Source organism: Colossoma macropomum, unplaced genomic scaffold, assembly GCF_904425465.1.
Source record: "Colossoma macropomum unplaced genomic scaffold, Colossoma_macropomum, whole genome shotgun sequence".
In the NCBI taxonomy this organism is placed as follows: domain Eukaryota; kingdom Metazoa; phylum Chordata; class Actinopteri; order Characiformes; family Serrasalmidae; genus Colossoma; species Colossoma macropomum.
Window position 1 is genome coordinate 5340284 of NW_023494805.1, and position 21946 is coordinate 5362229.

At 40.2% G+C, this 21946-nt stretch overlaps 1 protein-coding gene across 1 annotated transcript in view; it reads left to right on the forward strand.

Moving 5' to 3' along the window:
* The window catches only part of ptprn2 (protein tyrosine phosphatase receptor type N2), a 419224-nt gene that overhangs the window by 316394 nt on the left and 80884 nt on the right, over positions 1-21946 (forward strand). The window contains exon 14 of the mRNA XM_036596937.1: positions 20159-20374. Within this exon, the coding sequence (XP_036452830.1) occupies positions 20159-20374 (216 nt within the window). The remainder of the gene's footprint in view (positions 1-20158; positions 20375-21946) is intronic.

Sequence of the window (21946 nt, forward strand, 5' to 3'; positions counted from 1 at the left end):
TATTTCTTATTTCTATTTACATGTGAAAATTAAAATTCCACTAGTAAATGTAAAATTCAGTTTTTACCTGTAAGAAATTTGATATTTCTCTAGTTAAAATTTTTAATTTTAACATGTACATTGAATTCCTCAAATTAAAAATTATGATTAAAAGCTAAAATTGCTTCAGTAAAATCAACCTGAACATATGATCAGAATCGCAACATGTTAAATTAGTCCTCACTGGTTCGGATTACAAGCTAAACCTGCTTTCTGTTCACAGGAGGGGGATTCACCAAACATCAAATTTGATGCAGGAAGTAGAGGCTTTTTTAAGTTCAGAGTCAGTTAACCCATTAAAATCTCAGACTTATTACATACTAAAGCTTATTATTCTGTAACTACATGGACTACAGTGCAAACTGGCTGAGCTATTCTTATAGTGGTAGTTATAGAGGTGTGTCGTAGAACTTTGGGCCCCACAGGTGGGCCCTGGCTATTTATAGGGTTAAATCTGTTGATCTGAAATCAGTGGTTAGAAGGTTTATCGGGGAAAATTACTGCCAGAGTGTTAACTTCTCTTCAACATAACATATAATTTGACCAGGGGAGCCCAATCTTTTGCATCTTTTGCTTGTATAAAAATATTGCTCAGATATGTTTGCTTTTTTAAGCAAAACCAAAAATATGTGCACATATTTTCAAGTAAATTTTACATCAAGTGCTCTACCATGAACAAAAAACTAAAAATCAGAACTCCTCTAATATTAAAAAGCATACTGGAATCAGTTAGAGCTACTGCCTTTGCGGCCAGGACGACGTGTGAAAGGCGAAGAAATTTCACGCCTACAGAAATGTCAAAAGTTTAAAATAGAAGCCGTACTCAAATCAGCCTGATTGAGGCTTTAACCTGTCTGTAAGCCTGGCCCACTATCTTATGCTCTCTCATTAATTCCCTCTTACTTTCCTCTCAGCACAACTTGAGTGAAAGTCCACTTCACTGTTCAGCTCCCTTGAGAGTGATTGAGGCTTTATAACCATAAATCAAACAACAGCGGCCTGCCACCGCGTCTGCGGTCCGAGTTTCAGCGAAGCAAGTTCGAAATGTTTGAACTCTACAAATTACTGCACTCGGTGTTGACTGAGCGCTCCCTGACGCACTTGCAATTCAACACTTTGTATCTAAAGTTTGCACTTTGTAAAGAAACCATATTTAAAAGAAGAGAATTAACCTTGAGAATCGTACTGAACACACAGCGAGGACTGTTGCTAACGGGTCTCCCGTGACAGCAGAAACGAGCTCAGGTCAATAAATTCTTTTCATTTCGTCTCGGGTTTGAGCGGTACCGCGGGTGACACTCGCTAACGACATAAACGTCGGCCCCTGATGAACGATGGCGTGCTTGTAATTGTTGGTTTTTGCAGCGTGTTGGGTATTTAGCATAATCGCTTTTTAGCATAGCTGTGGGACATGACCCGTAAAGTGGAGGCGCTTCATCTCTGACTATAATAATGACTTCTGAAAGGAATAAAACCACTGAAACTGAAAGGAGAGGCACTCTTTCCACCTTAGCTTGGCCTGTGGAGGTGAAGTTGGAGATGTAAAGTTGTTTAGCTCAAGCACTTGGAGCTTGATAAGAAGGATAGTTTCATTACGGTTCCTAATGGAACCACATGGCGGCATTTGTTTTTTGTTTTTTTTTCCAGGCACTCATTTCGGTGCTTGTATTTGTACTCAGTGTTTTGTCACACAGAGAATTCTCTACAGAAAGATGTAGAGCCCCAGGCATGCCCAAAGTGTTCCCCAACACATCAGCTTCCAAACTTCCAAACTGAAAGGTTCCTTGTTTGGTGATACGCATCTTAGGATGGTAGCAGAGCTGTGTAGAGCAGCCATTCATTTTCAGTCAAAACAGCCATAAAGTACACAGTATTGTACTTGTGAAAGAAGCTCTCGAGTCACATCAGACTTTTCTGGCCAACGCCACACTGTCCTCCATCCACACCCACTACAAAAATGAAATATTCAGAAATATACATTCAAAATTCATGGACCACAGTTCATTTCAATTTCCACTCAAAACAGCCATTAAGTACAAGTTATTCAATTTTCAGATGTGTCAGATGAGATCAGATATTAGATAATCCACTTGCATGAGAAAGAAGAAAGTCAAAGTGAAATAAGTTAAAAAGAACAGGAGTTTCCAAAAGTAGAGCTCAAAAAATGACCAAAAGCTACAGAGAAAATGTGGCTCCTAACAACCACCTGGAAGACCTGGTAGGCCCCAAAACTGCCCCCATCAGATAAACAGCACTTAAAGCTTTCATCTCTGAGAGAGAGGAGAAAATCAAGCTGCTTCAGATCTGAAAACATCCACAGGTGTTTCTGTCCATCCTTCCACTGTGAGAAGACGACTCAGCGCTGTGGGTCTGAAAGGATGTGTAGCTGATCAAGAAGAACCTCACTGAGAAAAGGAGACGGACACATCAAACAAAGAAGCTGAACGATGGACTGACCAGAGTCCAGACCTCAACACCACTGAATGTGTTTGATTACTTCAGAAAATGATCAACCAGCTTCTGAGACTGAACTTTGGAGGTGTGTCTGCAGATTCTTTGAGGAACTGAAAGTGAGTCTCCTGAAAAGAATGGAGGCTGTAATGAAGGCTAAGGGTGGACAACACTGGACACTGAAAAAATGGAGATTATATTTAGTAGTTGAGGCTTCTGTGTAATATATATATATATATATATATATATATATATATATATATATATATATATAATTAGTTCATTTACCACCTACATAATTAAAATAATAATAATAATAATAATAATAATAATAATAATAACAATAATAATAATAATGTTCTTCTTTATCTTAATATCAAGAGCAAGAAAAAGGAGACTGTTATTATTATTATTATTATTATTATTATTATTATTATTGGTTCTCTTTTCTCCTCATCTCTTCTGATTGGCTGAAAAATGTGTGACATCACCATTAATGTTTTTACAGCAACACTGATTTGTTCCTTGTTGTTCTCCATGTTCTTCATGTTGTTCTGTGATACAGTTGCACAAACGTGCTTTAGCCGTATCTTCCATATTTCTAACCAGTGTGTTTCCACTGCAGCTCAAACACACTCATTCTCTGCTCGTTCCTCATTCGAGGTTTACTGTCTTATATTTGGTAGCTGCTGCGCTCTGCGAGTCGGTTTTGTTTATTTAGCGTTATTTGTGACTAACGGTGTGTACGGATCTGTGCGTGAGTGTGTGTTGGGTTTTGATCACCCGGAGTGCACATACATAAGTTGACAAGCGTAGCGTTTACCTTGATCTGTGGCTTGTTCTTGGCTTTGAACCACCTGGCATTGGCTCTAGCTGGAGCCGCAGCCATTCAGACAATGAGGAAGCTTATTTTAACAAGCTAATCTGCCACAAAGACGACAGCGACATGGTTGAAGCGTATCTCTGCCTAAATTAGTCCTTAAGCCTCACGTATGTATGAGGCAAAGGGAGCCAAGTGCTAGCGCTCGCCAATTAGCACGCCAGTGTTCTGCCTGGATTAAAGATGGCGTGTGTCTCTCTCTCTCTCTCTCTCTCCCCACCTCGACCTCGTTCCTCTTTTCCTCAACAAATCTCTTTCATCCATGAAGGAAAAGTCAAGTTAATTCTCTCCAGAAATGCCCCTGAAACGTCACATGACTTCCAGGCGCTGGTTTGTTTATCTGATATTTATGGGCTGAAAATTAGCATTCTTTTAGCAAAAGTAGCCAATGAATGAGGATTATTTACTAAGAGAATACTTGCTTTTGTTGAATGGCTGCTTCTCGCTCAGTCATACGATATCTTCACTGTATATCGCTGGTTTTTAGTCTCGTTGTGCACGATAGTGCTGTGGTGACCAGCTAGTGAACGTGATTCTAGCAGCTAACATGCTGAGGCAGCAGTTATGAAGCTCAGACAGAAACGGTTTTGTTTCTGAATAAAAGATTTATCAGGCAGAATCTGGCAAATGTACGTGGAGAGATGTGATTAAGCTCCATGCATTTTGATGCTGTTGGGTTTGTGTGTGGGCTAAAGAGCTGTGCTAACAGTAGGCCTTAGCAGGCAGAACTGTATAGATAGATGGATGGATAGATGGATGGACAGAAGAGTGGGCGGCAGGTATATGTGGTGTGAGAGAAAGAGAGAGAGAGAGCAGCTGGAGAGCTGAGGGGAGACAGAGCGAGATTAGGTTGTCATAGAATGTAAGAAATTTAGCATAGTGATTTTTAAATTTCATTACATTTTATAAAGTCTGATATATTTATTATTTGTTAAATTGTTCTGAAAAAATGGATTTATAAATGGAGATACTTTTTTGTATTATTGCTGTCAGAACAAAACCTCATAATATTTCCAAACTCATAACTTAACAGAAGGATGAATGTGTGTGTGTGTATATGTATGTATGTATGCGCTACGTGCACTCGTTCACAGCCCCTTCGGCAGACCTATTGTATTTCACAATAATAGCACTTACAGTGCTATATACAGTGCTATAACAGGGCAGATCTAGCAGGGCAGAGACGTCAACGGTGGCATCCTATTAAAGTGCCATGTTTAAAGTCTCTAAGTTCTTCAGTACGAGCCATTCTACTGCCAGTGTATGTCTATGGAGGTCATTATAATATTATATTATAATGTAAAAGTCATTACATTTTAAACTTTTTTACAGGCTGGTAGTTTAGTATAGGGTCATTTCTGAGAAAGTTATTTGTTCTTGTTCTTCTTGTGGAAAGGAGGGTTCAAACCCAGCACAGAGAAGCACTTGGTGGGGTTTTTTACATTCATGTCAACTTAATTATGTCACTTTAGCGCTGCACATGAGGTAATTTGCCCTGTGCCATTGCAGCCCCATTAAAATTGAAGGTACCCGAACCTCTGACAGTTAAATATGCAAACAACCCTGGAACTGTTTTTACTCATTGGATCCGCCTCTAATTCCTGTCCATCAACACAAAGCACACCTGTGGAATCACACACACACACATTTTCTAAGCCGCTTATCCTTCTGGGTCGCAGGGGGAGCTGGAGCCTATCCCAGCAGTCATTGGGCGGAAGGCAGGAAACACCCTGGACAGGTTGCCAGTCCCCTGTAGAATCAGCAGTGACCGGTTCGTTTAGAGCTTGCTAGCTTTACCAAGGATTGCCATGACTTCACTTACCAGCAACGAGATAGGCTGTTGATTAATGGTATTGCCTTACTTTGTTATTTAGATGTAGATGATCGATGGATGGCATTATGCTAACTTCGCCTCAGAAGAGATCAGATTAACTGATGTAGCCTACATCTCAGTAAAGCACAATCTTTTTCACAGGTGAAACAACAATTTCATAAGAATTTAACAGCAGTGAGAACCATGGCTAATGACTAGTTTATCTCAGGCTGCTTGTGGTTGCTTTCAGTAGCCTAGCTAGAAGACATAAGCATCAAGAGAGGCTACGACAGATTAATCTGTTCGTATCATTACATTCACCTTATTTAGAGAGACTTTTTTTCTTTAATCATGCTGTCCAAGTACTGTCCAATGAGCAGTGCAGTTTGGCCAGAGCGAGCGTCAACTCCCGTGTCTCTTTTGTCCGGAGGGGATTGTGAAATTACAGGCCTGTAAACACTTGGCATTCGGTTCACTGCTTGAGAACAGTCAAAGGTAATTCTGCCGTGTTTTCAGAGCTGCACAGGCAGAGATGGGGGCGGAGTTATGAGGTGTTGGGGAGGGTCTTGTAAATTGATTGACAGCAGGTCAGTGTAAACACAGATAAGCTTTCCGCTCCACCCTGCCGTTTTCCAAATGGGGTTTCTCAGGGACATAATACACTTGTGCTGATGTGATTATTAAAATGTATATATATTTTATCATGTTCTACATTTCTTTGCATTAGTTATAAATAAATCATGAATCATAATATTGTCAATAATGTCATCATGACATGATAACGATAAACATCATTTATCATTCAGCCCTTCTTTTGGGCCAGAAGCTAAAAGGTATGGTGAACTGAAGCTTTAGCAGTGCTTTTAATTGAATAGCCTGTCGATACAGAATGTAGATCAAATGTAAAAAGAATGAATTACATCATTAACTATGTAATCACTGTAATCACTCTCATTTACATTACATTTAAAGTGTGTATCACAGTAACAGTCTGGGGCCATGGCTACGGTCACAGGGGCTCCAATCTTTGCGAAAGGGGTTCTGTACAGTCTAGAAATGTTCTTTCAACTTGTAACAAGAGTGGAACCCTTTTTGGTGCTATTCAGAACCATTTTTAAAAGGTTAAAAGGTGAGCACAGCCAATCAGAACAGAGCTCATTTACATATTACACTCTTAAAGGTGCAATGGCATAAACAGCCTGTTTGTTCTAAGGGATAAAGAGAGGTTGGAAAATAGTTATGTGAAAAGTCATGTGCAGGAAAAAAATTATGTAGGTGGTGGGTTTTTGGGGGCAGGTTATGTATGTGGTGGGTTTTCTGGGGCAGAATGTGTAGATGGTGGGTTTTTTGGATTAAGTTATGTACGTGGTGGGTTTCTGGGGGTAGTTACATGGGTAGTGGGTTTTTGGGGTGGCAGAATATGTAGGCGGTGGGTTTTTGGATTAAATTATGTAGTGGGGGTTTGTGGGGGGCAGATTATATAGGTGGTGGGTTTTGGGCGGCAGATTATGTAGGTGGTGGGTTTTTGGGGGCGTTTTATGTAGGTTGTAGGTTTTTGGGGGTAGATTATGTAGGTGGGTTTTTTTTGGGGGGGCAGGTTTTGTAGGTGGTGGGTTTTTAGGGGCAGGTTATGTAGGTGGTGGATTTTGGAGCAGATTATATAGGTTTTGGTGGGTTTTTGGGGGCAGGTTATGTGGGTAGTGGGTTTTGGGGATAGGTAACGTGGGTAGCGGGTTTTTGGGGGAGCAGATTATATAGGTGGTGGGTTTTTGGGGGGCACATTATGTAGGTGGTGGGTTTTTGGGGGCGTTTTATGTAGGTTGTGGGTTTTGGGGAAATTATGTAGGTGGGTTTTTTTGGGGGGGCAGGTTATGTAGGTGGTGGGTTTCTGGGGGCAGGTTATGTAGGTGGTGGATTTTGGGGCAGATTATGTCGGTGGTGGTGTTTTGGGGCATGTTATGTCATTGGTGGGAAACTTATGCTGAAGTTATAAGGAGTGTTTCAGTCTAGACTGCTTTTTGAATGATGCACAGCCAATCAGAAAAGAGCTCATGTACATATAACAGTCTTTAAAGTGCAGTGATATAAACAGGCTGTTTAATTCTAAGGGATAAAGAGAGGTTGAAAAATTGGTCATGTGAAAAATCATGTGTAGGAAAAACAATCATAATTTTGGTAAATAAAACCACAGAACACCTTATAAGTGGACCTTGAAAAATGAAATGTGGATAAAAAACGCAGGATATGGGCCCTTTAAGCCCACTGAAAGTATGTTCACTCCCCTAAGACGGTCTGTTTTCATTTCATTACTTTTGTGATGTCACAAAAACAATGCATCTATAGCTAATCGCTTATTCAGCATACAGCAGTTTGGCTCCTCCCACTCATGCTGAGGTGTAAGGATTGTTTCAGCCCAAACTGCTTTTTGAATGAGACACAGCCAATCAGAACAGAGCTCATTTACATATAAAGTCTTAAAGGTACGCTAACATAAACAGGTTGTTTAATCCTGAGGGACACAGATGTTGGAAATGGTCATGTAGAAATGAATTATGACTGTTTTGGTGCATATAGGCGCAAATAAAAATAAATATGGCAATATAGGGCATAAATAAATAAATAAAACGTAAGAAAAGTGTCCTATATGGGCCCTTTAATACAGCACCGTCCACTGCAGATGCCGGCTGTCGCTGTGATACAGAACCGGAGAAAATGATGAACAGTGAGCAGATGTGCTGCTAAAGGGGCTCTTTTCTGACCCGTAGAGGGACAAGAGAGTGAGTGAGTGAGCGAGTGAGTGAAACAGAAAGAAAGGGAATGTCTGTCTGTCTGTCTGTCTGTCTGTCTATGTGTGTGTGTGTGTGTGTGTGTGTGTGTGTGTGTGTGTGTGTGTGTGTGTGTTGTGTCCCTCTGTAATGTGCCAGCTGCAGCTGTCCTCCCCCAGTGGGGCGAGAGACAGAGAGAGAGAGAGAGAGAGAGAGAGAGAGAGAGAGAGAGAGAGGTGGGGGTGAACCTGAAAAAAGAAAAATAAACTGAAGACCCTCCCCAACGTGTCATCTGCATCTGACAGCACACACTCACAAACAAACGGACGTGTATTGTCTCTCTCTCTCTCACTCTGTTTTCTCTTCATTGCTCTCTCTTTTCTCTTTATTACTCTCTCTCTCGCTCTCTCTCTTTATTGCTATCCTTTTTCTTTCTATATCTTTTCTCTTTCTTTCATTTTTGTCTGTCTTTCTCCATCTCTCTTTTCTTTCTCTCTCTCTTTCTTTTCTCTTAATCACTCTTTCTTTTCTACTTCCATCTCCCTTTTTTCTTTCTCTCGTTCTCTCTTTCTTTTCACTTTGTTGCTCTCTCTTTTCTCATTCTATCTTTCATTTTTATCTCTCTTTTTCTCTATCTCTCTTCTCTCTCCATCTTTCTTTTTCTCTCCTTTCTCTTTTTCTCTCTCTGTCTTTTCTCTCTTTATTGCTCTTTTCTCTTTCTATCTCACTTCTCTCTCTCTCCCTCTCTCTCCTACTCTCTCTCTCTCTCTGTTCAATGCACCTGTCCTTCTCTCTCCTCCATCACCCCCAGCAGTGCTTCCTCTCTGTGTGTTCAGTGCAGTTCTCTCTCTCTCTCTCTCTCTCTCTCTCTCTCTCTCTCTCTCTCTGTTCAGTGCACCTGTCTCTCTCTCCTCCATCACCCACAGCAGTGCTTCCTCTCTGTGTGTTCAGTGCAGTTCTCCCTCTCTCTCTCTCTCTCTCTCTCTCTCTCTCTCTCTGTTCAGTGCACCTATCTCTCTCTCCTCCATCACCCACAGCAGTGTTTCCTCTCTGTGTGTTCAGTGCAGTTCTCTCTCTCTCTCTCTCTCTCTCTCTCTGCTCAGTGCACCTGTCTCTCTCTCCTCCATCACCCACAGTAGTGTTTCCTCTCTGCGATGCGAGCGGAGCCGTTTGTGTTATTGCTGATGTTTATCGGAGCTCATTCATCTTCTCCGTCTCGTAAACGTTCACTTTATTATTTTTATTATTTTTCAGCCTCTGATATTAGACTCTTATTCTTCGGAGAACTTTCGGTCACCTGTAGAGTTTCAGCACCACTAACCATCACAGGGTGATTAAAGGAAGATGTTCGCAGTGCTGGTCATAAGCTTGTGCTGGACAGCAGGTTTCAGTGATAAAGGGGCAATAAGGGGGGAGTATTTTTGGTTGGGTTTATGGGGCAGTGAATTATAGGGACACAAGGGTATAGTAGGATGTTTGGTGAGGGGTTAATGGGGCAGTGCTTACTGATTAGGGGCAGTGGGCCTTTGGGGGCCAGTTATGCAGGTGGGGGGGTTGGAGTTTGGTGGGGCTTATGAGGAGTCGGTAGTAGGACTTTTTTGGTGAGTTTTTGGGGCAAGTTCTGTGAGTGGTGGGTTTTTCGAGATCAAGTTAAGTAGATGGTGGGTTTATGGGAGGGCAGGTAGTTTTTAGGGACAGTTTTTGGGGAGCAGATCATGTAGGTGGTGGGTTTTTGGGGGCAGATTATGTAGAGTGTGGGTTTTTGGGGGCAGATTATGTAAGTGGTGGGTTTTTGGGGAGCAGATCATGTAGGTGGTGGGTTTTTGGGGGCAGATTATGTAGAGTGTGGGTTTTTGGGGGCAGATTATGTAGGTGGTGGGTTTTTGGGGGCAGATTATGTAGGTGGTGAGTTTTTGGGATCAGGTTATGTAGGTGGTGGTTTTCTGGGAGGCACGTTATGTAGGTGGAGGGTTTTTTGGGGCAGATCGTGTAGGTGGTGGGTTTTTGGGAGGCATGTCATGTAGTTTTTGGGGGGCAGATTATGTAGGTGATGGGTTTGTGGGATCAGGCTGTGTAGACTGGCTTGTTTTGGAGATGCAGGTTATGTAGTTGGTGGGTTTCTGGGTGGCAGGTTATGTAGGTGGTGGGTTTTTCATGGAGATTATATAGATGGAGGGTTTTTTGGGGAGCTAATGGGGGGTATTAGGCCTTTTGGGTGCACATTATGTGGGTGGTGGCTGGTTTTGGGGTGTTTATGTGAGCAGTAAGACTTCTTTGGCATTGATTACTGGTTAGGAGGCCCATTTCTGGGGTGGTAGGTTATGTTGGGGGTCGGTTTTTCCATAAGGGTTATATAGATGGTGTTTTATTGAGGGGTGTTGGGTTAGAAGGGCTTTTGAGGGCAGGTTATCTGGGTAGTGGGTTTTTTAGCAGGGTTGAATGGGTAGTAGGACTTTTTGGGGACTGGTGACTGATTCAGTGCAGTGACTCATTTTTAGAGCTTAGTTTTACTTTTGGTGGCGCAGTGGAGCAATGTTTTTTCGTGGAGGTGGCAGAGTTCGTGGGGCTTTTTAGGGGGACGTGGGGGCAGTGGGGTCTTTGTTGGTGAGGTAGTCATGGGGTTGTAGAGTTTTTTTGGGTGGGGTGATGGGAGAAGTGGGTTTTTTTTTTTTGGTGGGGGGGTTTCGGTTGTAAGAGAGAAAGCAGCAAAGCTCTATTCAGCCCATAGAAACCCCAAGTAGCTCAACAAATGAGTGACAAGCTCTCTGTCCATTGCTTATTAGCACAATCCCCCCCTCCCATTCCCTCCTCCCATCCCTCCACTCCCCCCCTCCTCCTCCCCTCCATCCCTCCTTCAGAGCAGCCCTGTCGGCAACATGTGGAGGCTTCACTATAGCAACCGGTGGATGGTGCCATGTGCTGCAGACAGGGGCTCGAGCGCGAGCGTGTAGGATATAAAGGAGGGGCTCCGGGCGCCCTGAACGCTGAGAGGAGAAAAAAAAAGAAAAAGAAGAAGGAGGGAAAAAAAGGAAAAAGGCAGCGCGGTTTCACTCGCACATGATCATTCGAGGGATGAAGCAGCGAGCCAGCCGGCCAGCTCCACTGCAGCCTCTCACAGCGGCGCTTCGGGAAAATCCGCGCGCCTTTTCCCTTATTTTTAGATTCCTTTTTTCTTCTCCCTGCAAAAAGATGCTAAAGCAGGGCGAACGGCTTTTCCTGTTCACCTCGAGCCGAAGCGCACGGGGAAGGCGATGGGGAGAACTGCGCGTTTTGGAGACGCCATTGCGCAGCGCAGCGCAGCGCATCGCTCCACTTTTACTGAGGAGGAAAAAACTGCAGATCTGCGCGGAAGAGCACGGATTTAGGTAGTGTAGCCCTTCTCCTTTCACTCGAGATGTGTGTGTGTGTGTGTGCGCGTGGAGAAGAAAAAAAAAATGACGCACGCATCGCGCTTTTTTATGATCAGCCTGGGCTGCGTGTAAAACTTTTACTGCAACGACGCCCTGCGCTGCCAGACCGGAGCCGGATCTGTGCTCCCGTGTGAAGTGTGATGGCTCTCCTGTGTGGGACGGGGGGCTAGTGGGATGCGCTCCAGCTCAGAGAGAGATCAGAGTATACTGAAAGGTTTGCTCACAAATTTGGGCTGGTGCTGTGGTCAGAGCTCTGTAAGACGTTCCCACGAGTGTTTCTGGGGCTCTAAAATATCGATATTTCACGTTGAAACGCGGACATTTAAGTACTGGAAACGTTTCTAAATTCACATTGACAAGTTTTGGGCAGCCAGCCAACGGCAGCAGCAGATACTATTATTATTTATTAATTGAAGCATCAGATATACATTATGGGATATTTAGAGGGGGCCAGCAAATTGGTATATATATATATATATATATATATACAGGTTCTATAACAGTAGTGGAACCCTTTTTGGTGCTATACATTTAGCCATTTTTCCATTCCACCATTTAGCAATGCAAAGAACCAATAATGCATTCAAAAGGTTCTTTGAGTTGCCACAGTTGTATATCTAACCACTGGCTTTGTGAAGAACCACTGAAGAACCGCTTTTATTCTGTAAGGGTGTAGGATGTAGCTGAGCGTTCCTCTTGCTCTGGATGGATACAGGAACCAACATTTAGTTAATTAAACAGAACAAAACGTTTTTTGATTTAAGCCGAAAAATATCAGAATTAACTGCAGTTGAATTTTATGTTGAGGTAACAAAGTCCATCTGCTCTCTCTGCTGTATTTGGTCAGATGGCATATTTATATGTATAGTTTGTATTACAGTTTATTTCAGTATTTAAGTAACCCAACATATACACACTCTCCACTAAAAGGAACCTGAGCCTCTCTCTGATTGGACCAAAGGAGCTCCTGAAAAAGGTACTCAAAAAGGTTCTTTGGAGCGAAGCCACAGAAGAACCACGTTTGGTTCCCTAAACCTTTGAATGGTTGAAATTAACTGTTTTTTGGAAATGATATGTGCAAGTGTGTAGAACCTTTTGTAAAAGTTCTTTAAACGTTGAGAGCTTTAAACCCTCACCTTTTATTTTAGATGAGGTTCTTTGAGAAACCCAGAGTGGTACTGCTGTGGTATTGCTCCGAAGAACCATCTTGTTTCAGTAGCACCTCCTGTTTATCTTCATAGATGCCAAATCTCTGAATTGCTGTAATAATTGAGCAGATAAACAGGTTAAACACGTGCTATGAGGGTAATTGCACAAACTGTAAAAAATTAAAATAATGTTTGTAGATTCAACCATAAAAAAGTTGTAATGAGCGATTTGAGGGTTTTTTAAAAAAAAACTACTTTGAAACAAAATTTTAATTTCAGATGAACAAAAACAATATTCATATCAGTTCAAACCTAAAAGCACCTCAGATGAACCCCTGCCCTGCTCTACCTGCTCTACAGTAAAGATAATTCATGGTTTACAGTCAGTAATTCACTGACCTTAAATACTGAGTCCACTGAAAGTCCAGCAGTGAAGTGTAAATCCCAGATTGTGATGAATCCAAACCTCATCAGAGAGAAATTTGAAATGTAATTATATTTTAAATATTCTAACTATTTGAAACTGAATGTGTTTACAATATTTATAATATTTAAAACATAATTACATTTTTTATTTCACTCTTTTGAGGTTTGGATTCATCGTAATCTGGGTTTCACACTTTCTGTTCTTACAGCTGTTACAGGCTGCGTTTATTGATAGCCTGTCGTTTCCTGAGCAGATTAAGTCTCAGATTATGTTTAGTCCTCCTCTCACTTCCTTTAATTCATTTAAACCTTCTTTACTGTAAGTGTTCATAAATCAATTAATAAATCATTAAATAATAGTTTCTGCTCTTTTTGTCTTTTTACTTCAATCTCTCATCACTGGAACATCTTCAGATTCAGTTTATTCACATTTATTTCATTTCATTTATATCATCAGTCTGTAAAGGACAGTTGTAATGCTACTGAAATGATAAATAAGGATGAGGAAGGTAAAGAAATGTGATGCTTATTGATATTAAAAATTCAGGCTTGATGTGGTGGAGATGATAAAGCTTACAGGAGGCAGACTAAACAAAATAATACACATACACTGATAGTACAGTGTAATACACATAACACTCAATTAATGAGTGGACAGTCATCTACAGCTGTCTAATAAACACACCGTTCATAATTCAGGATAATAACAATATATATATATATATATATATTATATATATATATATATATATATATATATATATATATATATATATATATATATTCCCTATAATTTGCTGTTTGTAAATCTGTAATATTTAACAGATATATGACTGTGCAGGTGGGATTAATCAGCAGGAGCAGAGCAGGTTTAAAAATAATGGTGTTTTTTTTATAAAAACTAAAAAGTGTTGTTGACTTTATGATTTTATACTATCTCTGTGTGTGTGTGTGTGTGTGTGTGTGTGTGTGTGCGTGTGTGTAAGTGTATGAGGGTTTTTCTATATTTGAATTTGTTACTTGTACATTGTTGCTGTTAGAACAAAACCTGGACCTCCAAAACAATTTGTAATTTTACAAAGGAAGAAAAAAAAGAATCTTTAAATGGTATATATACTGTATATGTATTATATTTATTATATATATTTATATATATATATATTATATTTACTATATATATATTATATATTTAGCCATTTTTCCATTCTAGAGAAGAACCATTTAGCAATGCAAAGAACCAATAATGCATTCAAATGGTTCTTTGAGTTACCACAGTTAAATATATAATATATATATAACCCTAGATTGGGTATATATAATGTACACAGTCTTATGCAAAGGTTTGAACATCTAGGGTCAACAATTAACCTGTTTTGTTGATTATTATTAGTGCACTGTTTCTGTTTATTTGCTGAGTTTAACATTTTGAAAAAAAGGTTTTATTGTTTTATTTTTTTCCTCCAGTAGTTCCAGTAGTTTATTAATAAATTAATCAGTAAATAAACAGCAATTGTGCATTAAAGTGTGCAGAGCTGTATATATATATATCGCTGCTGTCTGAATGAAGCCTCATATCTCCATTTTTATTGTTTTTCAGTTTTTGACATGATTTGAATATACCTGTCGTCCTTTACATTGTGTGTAAATTTCATAATGAATGGACTAAATGAAACGGCCCAAAATGACTTGGAAAAAACTCTGGTTCCATTGACTTACATTGAAAGTAAAGTAGGTTTTTTTCTTCTCCTCTAAAGTTACCATTTTGGAGATACAAGGTTTTGCTCTGAAAGCAGCGACAAATAGATAGATAGATAGATAGATAGATAGATAGATAGATAGATAGATAGATATGGGTATAACATATAAGTCTGTGTGTGTGTGTGTGTGTGTGTGTGTGTGTGTGTGTGTGTGTGTGTTTTAAGGGTGAGAGATCACATCAAATCCAAAAGTGAAAGACCCTCAGGTCAGCCTCCCTTGCCCTTTGTGCTCGCTCTCTCTCTCTCTCTCTCTCTCTCTCTCTGTCTCTGTCTCTCTGTCTCTCTCTCTCTCTCTATCCTGAAGACGGAGGGATGTGGTTCTGGGCTCTGTTAGTGCAGATGAAAGACAGCAGCAGTCTTGCGTGAGAGAGCTGCTCTCCGTCTACCTGAGCACACATTCCACTCTCACTGGCTTTTCTCTCTTTTTTCTTTTCTTTTTCCCCCTCTTTTGTTAAGCACTGCGCACCTTTTAACATTAAAATAATCCTGGAATTCCCACCATATCGCAGCTCCACGGCTTTGTGCCTTTGAATTCATCAGAAACGCTCATCGTTTCAAAACTGGTGACCCGCAAAGCCCAACCTTCCATTGAGTTTTCTCTTTTTTTCTTCTTTTTTAATTTCTTTTTTTTTATTATTTTCGTTACATGTAATTTTTTTTCTGTTTTGCTCTATTCTACTAATGATTTGCTTCCTTTGTTGATTTATGTAGAGCTAAATCATGAGCTCATTTGATGTTTATTGATTACAGAATACAGAATTTAAAATAAAATAAACACATTTATTTAAATTTTTATTTATTTTTACATTTTTTGCCCAGCATATCTCTGTGTGAACATGTTTGACACAGCTTGAACAGACGATAAAAAATCAGCGTCCATGGGTGTGAAATTAAACTCACACAAAATATGAAATTCAATGATTCTAGAAAAAGTTATGCTCATATTTTAGAGCTTTCTCATGTCGCTTTCCAGATTTCGTTTTTTTTTTTTGCATTTTTCCTTTTCTTTCCTTTCTCTTTTCCGTCTTTTCAGTTTATATATTTTTTTCAGACCCAGCTTGGAAACGTGTTTTCTTTTGATGAGACTTTTGATTCCAGTCTTTTCTCGCCTTGCCCACGTGAAGCGCGAATTTGCAAGTCCAATTTTATTCCCCGCAGATGAATGCACAAAAAAAGGATAAAAGACTCTCTCTCGCTCTCTCTCTCCCTACCTCACTCTCTCATTCTTCATCCCTGCCTCTCTCCCCCTGTTTCTCTCTCTCTTTCTTTCTTTTTTTCAAACCCTTCTTTGGTGCTCGGTGAGGTTATTTCGTGGTTTTCTCTGTAAAACGAGCGATAAGAACGCCTCTCGCGGAAAAGCAGGACGTTTTACACACTCTTAGACAGATTAGGACGAAAGAGATCAGTTTATATTTGTTCGATTGTGCCGGACGGATAATGAATGATAATTTTATGTCTGCAGAGTGTGTCGTGCTTTTTGTTCTGTGGTGGGGGGGGTGTTACCCCCCTTTACCACCCACCTCGGGATCATCGTGAGGATATATCTGCTTTTTGTTTTGTATTATCCAAAATTCAGAAGATGGGTGTTTCCTTGTTATACTGTGTGCTGCTCTAATGCATCTTTTCAGCTCTGATATTCACCATATTTCCCAGCGTTTGGCATTAATGCACGTTTTGATATGAAATGTATGTGTGTTTCTAATTATTGGAGTTTTCATGTCTTCACTTCTGTTTAACACATATACAGATGGGCTGCGTCACGCAGGCCTGACGCTTTTTCAGCTCTTCATTTTCATGTTTTTCATTTTTCCTCTCCTTCCCTCGTCCCCTTCCAATCCCTTCAAAAGACTAATGCATTTATTCCATTTAGTTATAATTAATTGCGGACATTATTTAGCCAAGCACGATTTTCTTTTCAGGGCCACCTTTTCATGTTGGAAATCTTTTCATGTAATTCGATTGAGAGCGCTAAGCCCATGGACCGGTCGGTGTAGTGGTGGTGTTGGGGGTGGGGGTGGTTTGGTGCTGAGGTTCATTCTAAAGCTCGAAGAGCCGCCTGAATGTGGCCGTCTTTCTCCACACTCTCTCTCTCCGCCGTGTTTGATGTGAGGCCGTTCCTTCAGCAACAATGGCGACGGAAAAAAAAACATAAACCCAAGCCAGTCCCTCTCCACGAGCGCACAGCGGCTAATCCGGGAAAACTCCCCACTCTCACAATTAGCCGCGAATGCTGCCAGCCTGTGCGCTGTCTGTGTTTTGCTTTCCGGGAGTAGCTAGCATCTAAACGTGACTTTAAATCTGTGCCGAAAGCAAAAACGTCACGAATCAGAATCCCCTACGAATTCGCTTAGAAGATTGCAGCGACGGCTGAAGGCAGAAAGCATGGCGAGCGCAGATGCTGATGTTGTGATGTTGTCATCTCTGTGGAGATGAGTGTCTGTTTTCCTGCGTTTTCTGGTCAAAAAAATATCCCCACTGTGTAAGAAAACCACAAAAAAGAAGAAGAAGAATGGAATATATAGTATATATAGAATTTATAATATATATATATATATATATATATATATATATATATATATATATATATATATATCAAAAAATATTATCAAATATATTATTAGCTACTTATATATACTTATTATATATGCAATATTACATGCATGCAACATGTATGGGTACTTAAATATATAATAGTGTATAATATACTATACTATGCTATACCATAATAGATGTATAAATATACATGGTGTTGTTGGATATACTATTACATATAGGTACTCTATATCTATCTATCTATCTATCTCTCTCTCTCTCTCTCTCTCTCTCTATATATATATATATATATATATATATATATATATATATATATATATATATATATATATATATATATATATAGTATATATTCCATATCTAATAGAAATGGAATATCCGTCTTATGAAATGCTTTTAGGTCCTCAGTTTAGGGTTAATATATATGTAAATACATATGTATATTACATGTAAGCAATATCTATGGGTCCTCATATGTATACATATGCATATCAGTATACATACCTATCTTACTCATATGTATACATATGCATATTAGTATATATACCTATATTATAATATTTGTATAGATATTGGATATATTATTACATATAGGTACTTTATATATATTAATGCAAATGGAACCATCTACTATGACACACATTATTATTCCTGTTGTAGTTACATATACAGGTAATTTCATACATAGGGCAAATTTAAGTGTCTCAATGTCCTTATAAGGTATAAAAACGTGTGTTGTGTGTGGGAGGGAGGGGTGTTCAGTAGGCGCTGACTAGATTTTGATAGGAATGAATACGAACAGATCCTTTCTTTTAGCTTTGGAGAAGGCAGTTAGAGAAAGAAAGCCCCACTGCTCTGAAACCCCAGCTCTGAAAGCCTCCATCTATTCAGTCTCGGAGGCATTTGGAAACAATACCAAACCCCCCAAATCCCCCCCCGGCAGCTTTACCCCCGGCTGTCACCCCACCTCCTGCGGGGCTAACAAGCCTGACAACCCCCTCCATACTACGTTTGGGGAGCTAGTCAGGTTTGGATCCTTTTAAGCCTACCCCCACCTCCCATTTTCATTAACTCAGAGATCCCAGCCAACTACTAGACTCCCCCCATAGTCCAATCCCACCTCAGTCCATACCCACTCCACCCCTCCACTCTGGCCTGGGCCAGCTTGGGCCTCAGGGCTAATTAGCAACAAGCTTGCACAGTGAGCACTGGCCCTAATTGCTCAGTGGTGGCATGCTTCACCCTGCCAAGACCTTCGCTCTCCAGCAGAGCGTGTGCATGTGTGTGGACCTTTGACTGTTTAAACACACATACCGTCAACACGCTGAGGCCTCCAGCTCCAACCTGAGAGTCCAGTGGTTGGCCGGCCATTCGCTGAGCTGAACCTGGTGACCTTTTCACCCTGATTTATTCTGAACCCTGAGCTTTGTGTGGTCAGACCTACACGTACAATCTTAACAATAAAAGTTAAAATGCTAAAATGATTTAATATCATATAAGATCTAGTTTTGTTTCTCTGAGAACCTTTTAATCTTTGAATCTTCATTGAAAAAAACATCTCTGCAAATGAGTGCAAGGGTGGAGAACCCAGAACTCCACATAATGTAAAGGTTCTAGAAATGCACGCTTATGCACTCTTCAATAAAGAAAATCATTCTATTCAAAACAGTGAGTTCCATATAGAACCATTTCATGTTTTAAACAGTTCTATGCATGGGGAAATGGTTCTTCAGACTGACTGAGAATGTGTTGTACATGGTTTTTGAAAATGGTTCTATATAGCACCAAAAATGTTCTTTTATTGTGGCGACGCAAAGCTTGCAACAACAGGAGAACCCTTTTTGGTGCTATATAGAACCATATACAACAAATTATTCATCAATCTGAAGAACTATTTCACCATGCAAAGAACCTTTTAAGCTTGCAGATGGTTCAAAGTGGAACCAGTTTGAAAATAGTTCTATATAGCATCAAAAAGGGTTCTTCTATTGTTACAAGCTTGACAGTCTAACAATAGCAGACGCTATAAAGAACCATTTTCAAAAAGGTTCTGTATAAAACCATATACAAATCTGAAGAACTAGCTTTTTCACCATGCAGAGAACCATTTAAGCATGAAATGGTTCTATATAGAACTCATGGTTTTAAATAGAACCTGTCCCTCATTTAGAGTGTGTGGTGTAGAAATGTTACATTATGTAGGGGTTCCTCACACGTCTCATCTGTTTGAAGGTTCTTTAGGGCACCAAAGTTATTGTTCTATGACGTTCTTGGTGCTTACATCAACTGACATGACCTATACAACACTAGGCAAAGGTAATTTACCATCCAGTCAAAATGGCCATTAAGTACAAGTTACACCTCCAAAGTTCAGTCTTAGAAGCTGGTTGATCATTTTCTGAAGTAATCAAACCCATTCAGTGGTGTTGAGGTCTGGACTCTGGGGTGGTCAGTCCATCGTTCAGCTTCTTTGTTTGATGTGTCCGTCTCCTTTTCTCAGTGAGGTTCTTCTTGACAACTACACATCCTTTCAGACCCACAGCGCTGAGTCGTCTTCTCACAGTGGAAGGATGGACAGAAACACCTGTGGATGTTTTCAGATCTGAAGCAGCTTGATTTTCTCCTCTCTCTCAAAGATGAAAGCTTTAAGTGCTGTTTATCTGATGGGGGCAGTTTTGGGGTCCACCAGGTCTTCCAGGTGGTTGTTAGGAGGCACATCATATTATATAAATATGCGTATTAACTCTTTGTTGATATTCTTATTCTTTGATTCTTTGTGGTTCCATACCTTTGGTATTGCCTTCCTGTTTTTCATTCTAAGAGTCATACAGTCCACTAAAATATGTGTATCTCTCTCTCTCTCTCTCTCTCTCTCTCTCTCTCTCTCTCTCTCTCTCTCTCTCTCTCCTTTTCCAGAGGACCAAGCTGAATCAGATTCCCATCATCAGGCACAGCCATGTGGAGCCCAGCAACTTCCTTGTCCTGTCGATGGTTTCCGTGGCGTTTATCGCCGTGGTGCTGGGCTTGTCCGGCACGCTCTTCTGCATGCGCCATCACTCCCACTACAAGCTGAAGGAAAGGCTGGCCAGCCTGGGCACTGACACCAGCCACGATGCCACGGCAGCCTATCAGGTGAGAACCTCGGCCTATCAGAGTGCAGCATTATCTCTTCTTAGACAAGAACCAGAAGCATGGCTGTGATTGGTCCATTTGTGTTCTTGTGTAACTGTGATTAAAGACAGATGATGATGAGTCTTTTGGGCGAGAGCAACATTCGTTCTTATCTTTTGTCCAGTAAACCACTCTAGTTGACCAGAGCCAATCCATAAGTGTTAATCCAAGCCTTCCCAGGCTCTAAGCAAAATCCTGATCGGGACATTCCCTATCCGCCACGTTCCTACAACTGTGGTCTTTTTAGCCGGCTGGCTAAAATAGCTAACTTGACTGACTAATGATGTTGATCCAACAGTACCTTCCACTCTCCATACTAGTAATGAAGCTAACATAGATAACTTAGCTTACAATATTGATCTGATATTAGTATTCACTCTCTATTGCAGTACTGAAGCTAACAGATAGCTTACCATATTGATCTGATGTTAGCATCCACTCGCTATAGCAATCCTGAAGCTAACATCATTAACTTAACTGACCGTTGGTGTTGATCCAACATTAGCTTCCACTCTTTATAACCAATTCTGAAGCTAACATGTATAACCTAGCTTACTATATTGATCTGATGTTAGCATCCACTCTCAACACTGCAATACTGAAGATAACATTGCTAACTTAACTGACTGGTGGTGTTGATCCAACGTTCACTTCCACTTTACATACCAATCCTGAAGCTAACACAGATAACTTAGCTTACTATATTGACCTAACATTAACTTTGACTCTCTGCAGCAAAACTGAAGCTAACATCGCTAACTTGGCTGAAATATACATTATGATTTATGTAGGTATAAATATGCTGATATACTATCTGTTGCTGGTTTAGCTGATCACCTAGCATGGTCACACCAGCATCCAAATAACAATATATACTGGCCATGGTGGTGACCTTTTTTCCTGATCTGTGCTTCACACTTGGACTCCACACCACTGAATCTAAAATACATAACTTGACTGATTAACATGTTGATCTAACATTAGCTTCCACTTTCCATTAAACTCTCCATACTGAAGCTAACTTAGCTAACTTGGACAACTAACAACTTTAATCTAACATTAGCTTCCACTCTCTATGCCAGTACTGAATTCATTGGCTGGTGGCAACTGACAAGTAAGACCATTTCCTTTCAACATTTTTGGAAACTCAGTGCTGTTATTGACCCTAAAAAGCCAATAATGTTGATCTAACATTAGCTTATATTCTTTATACCAACACTGAACTAGGTAGTTAGCTGCAACTTACACTGTGAAAAGTGACTCGTCAGATCTATCTAAAAATATCACTTCATGTAGTAACAAGTAAATTAACTGGTTTTGTTCAACTTAAATAACTATGTTGATTGAAAGAATCGTTCATTCAAAGTATTTATTTAGGTTGAATAAAACTATTTAATTTGCTTGTTACCACATGAAGTCATTTTTTTAAGTAGATCTGACGAGTCACTTTTTACAGTGTAGTGCTTTCAAATGTATTTGGACGCTCAACAAAATGTGACTGGTGGACAAAATACCTCTTATTCTCTTCTCCCA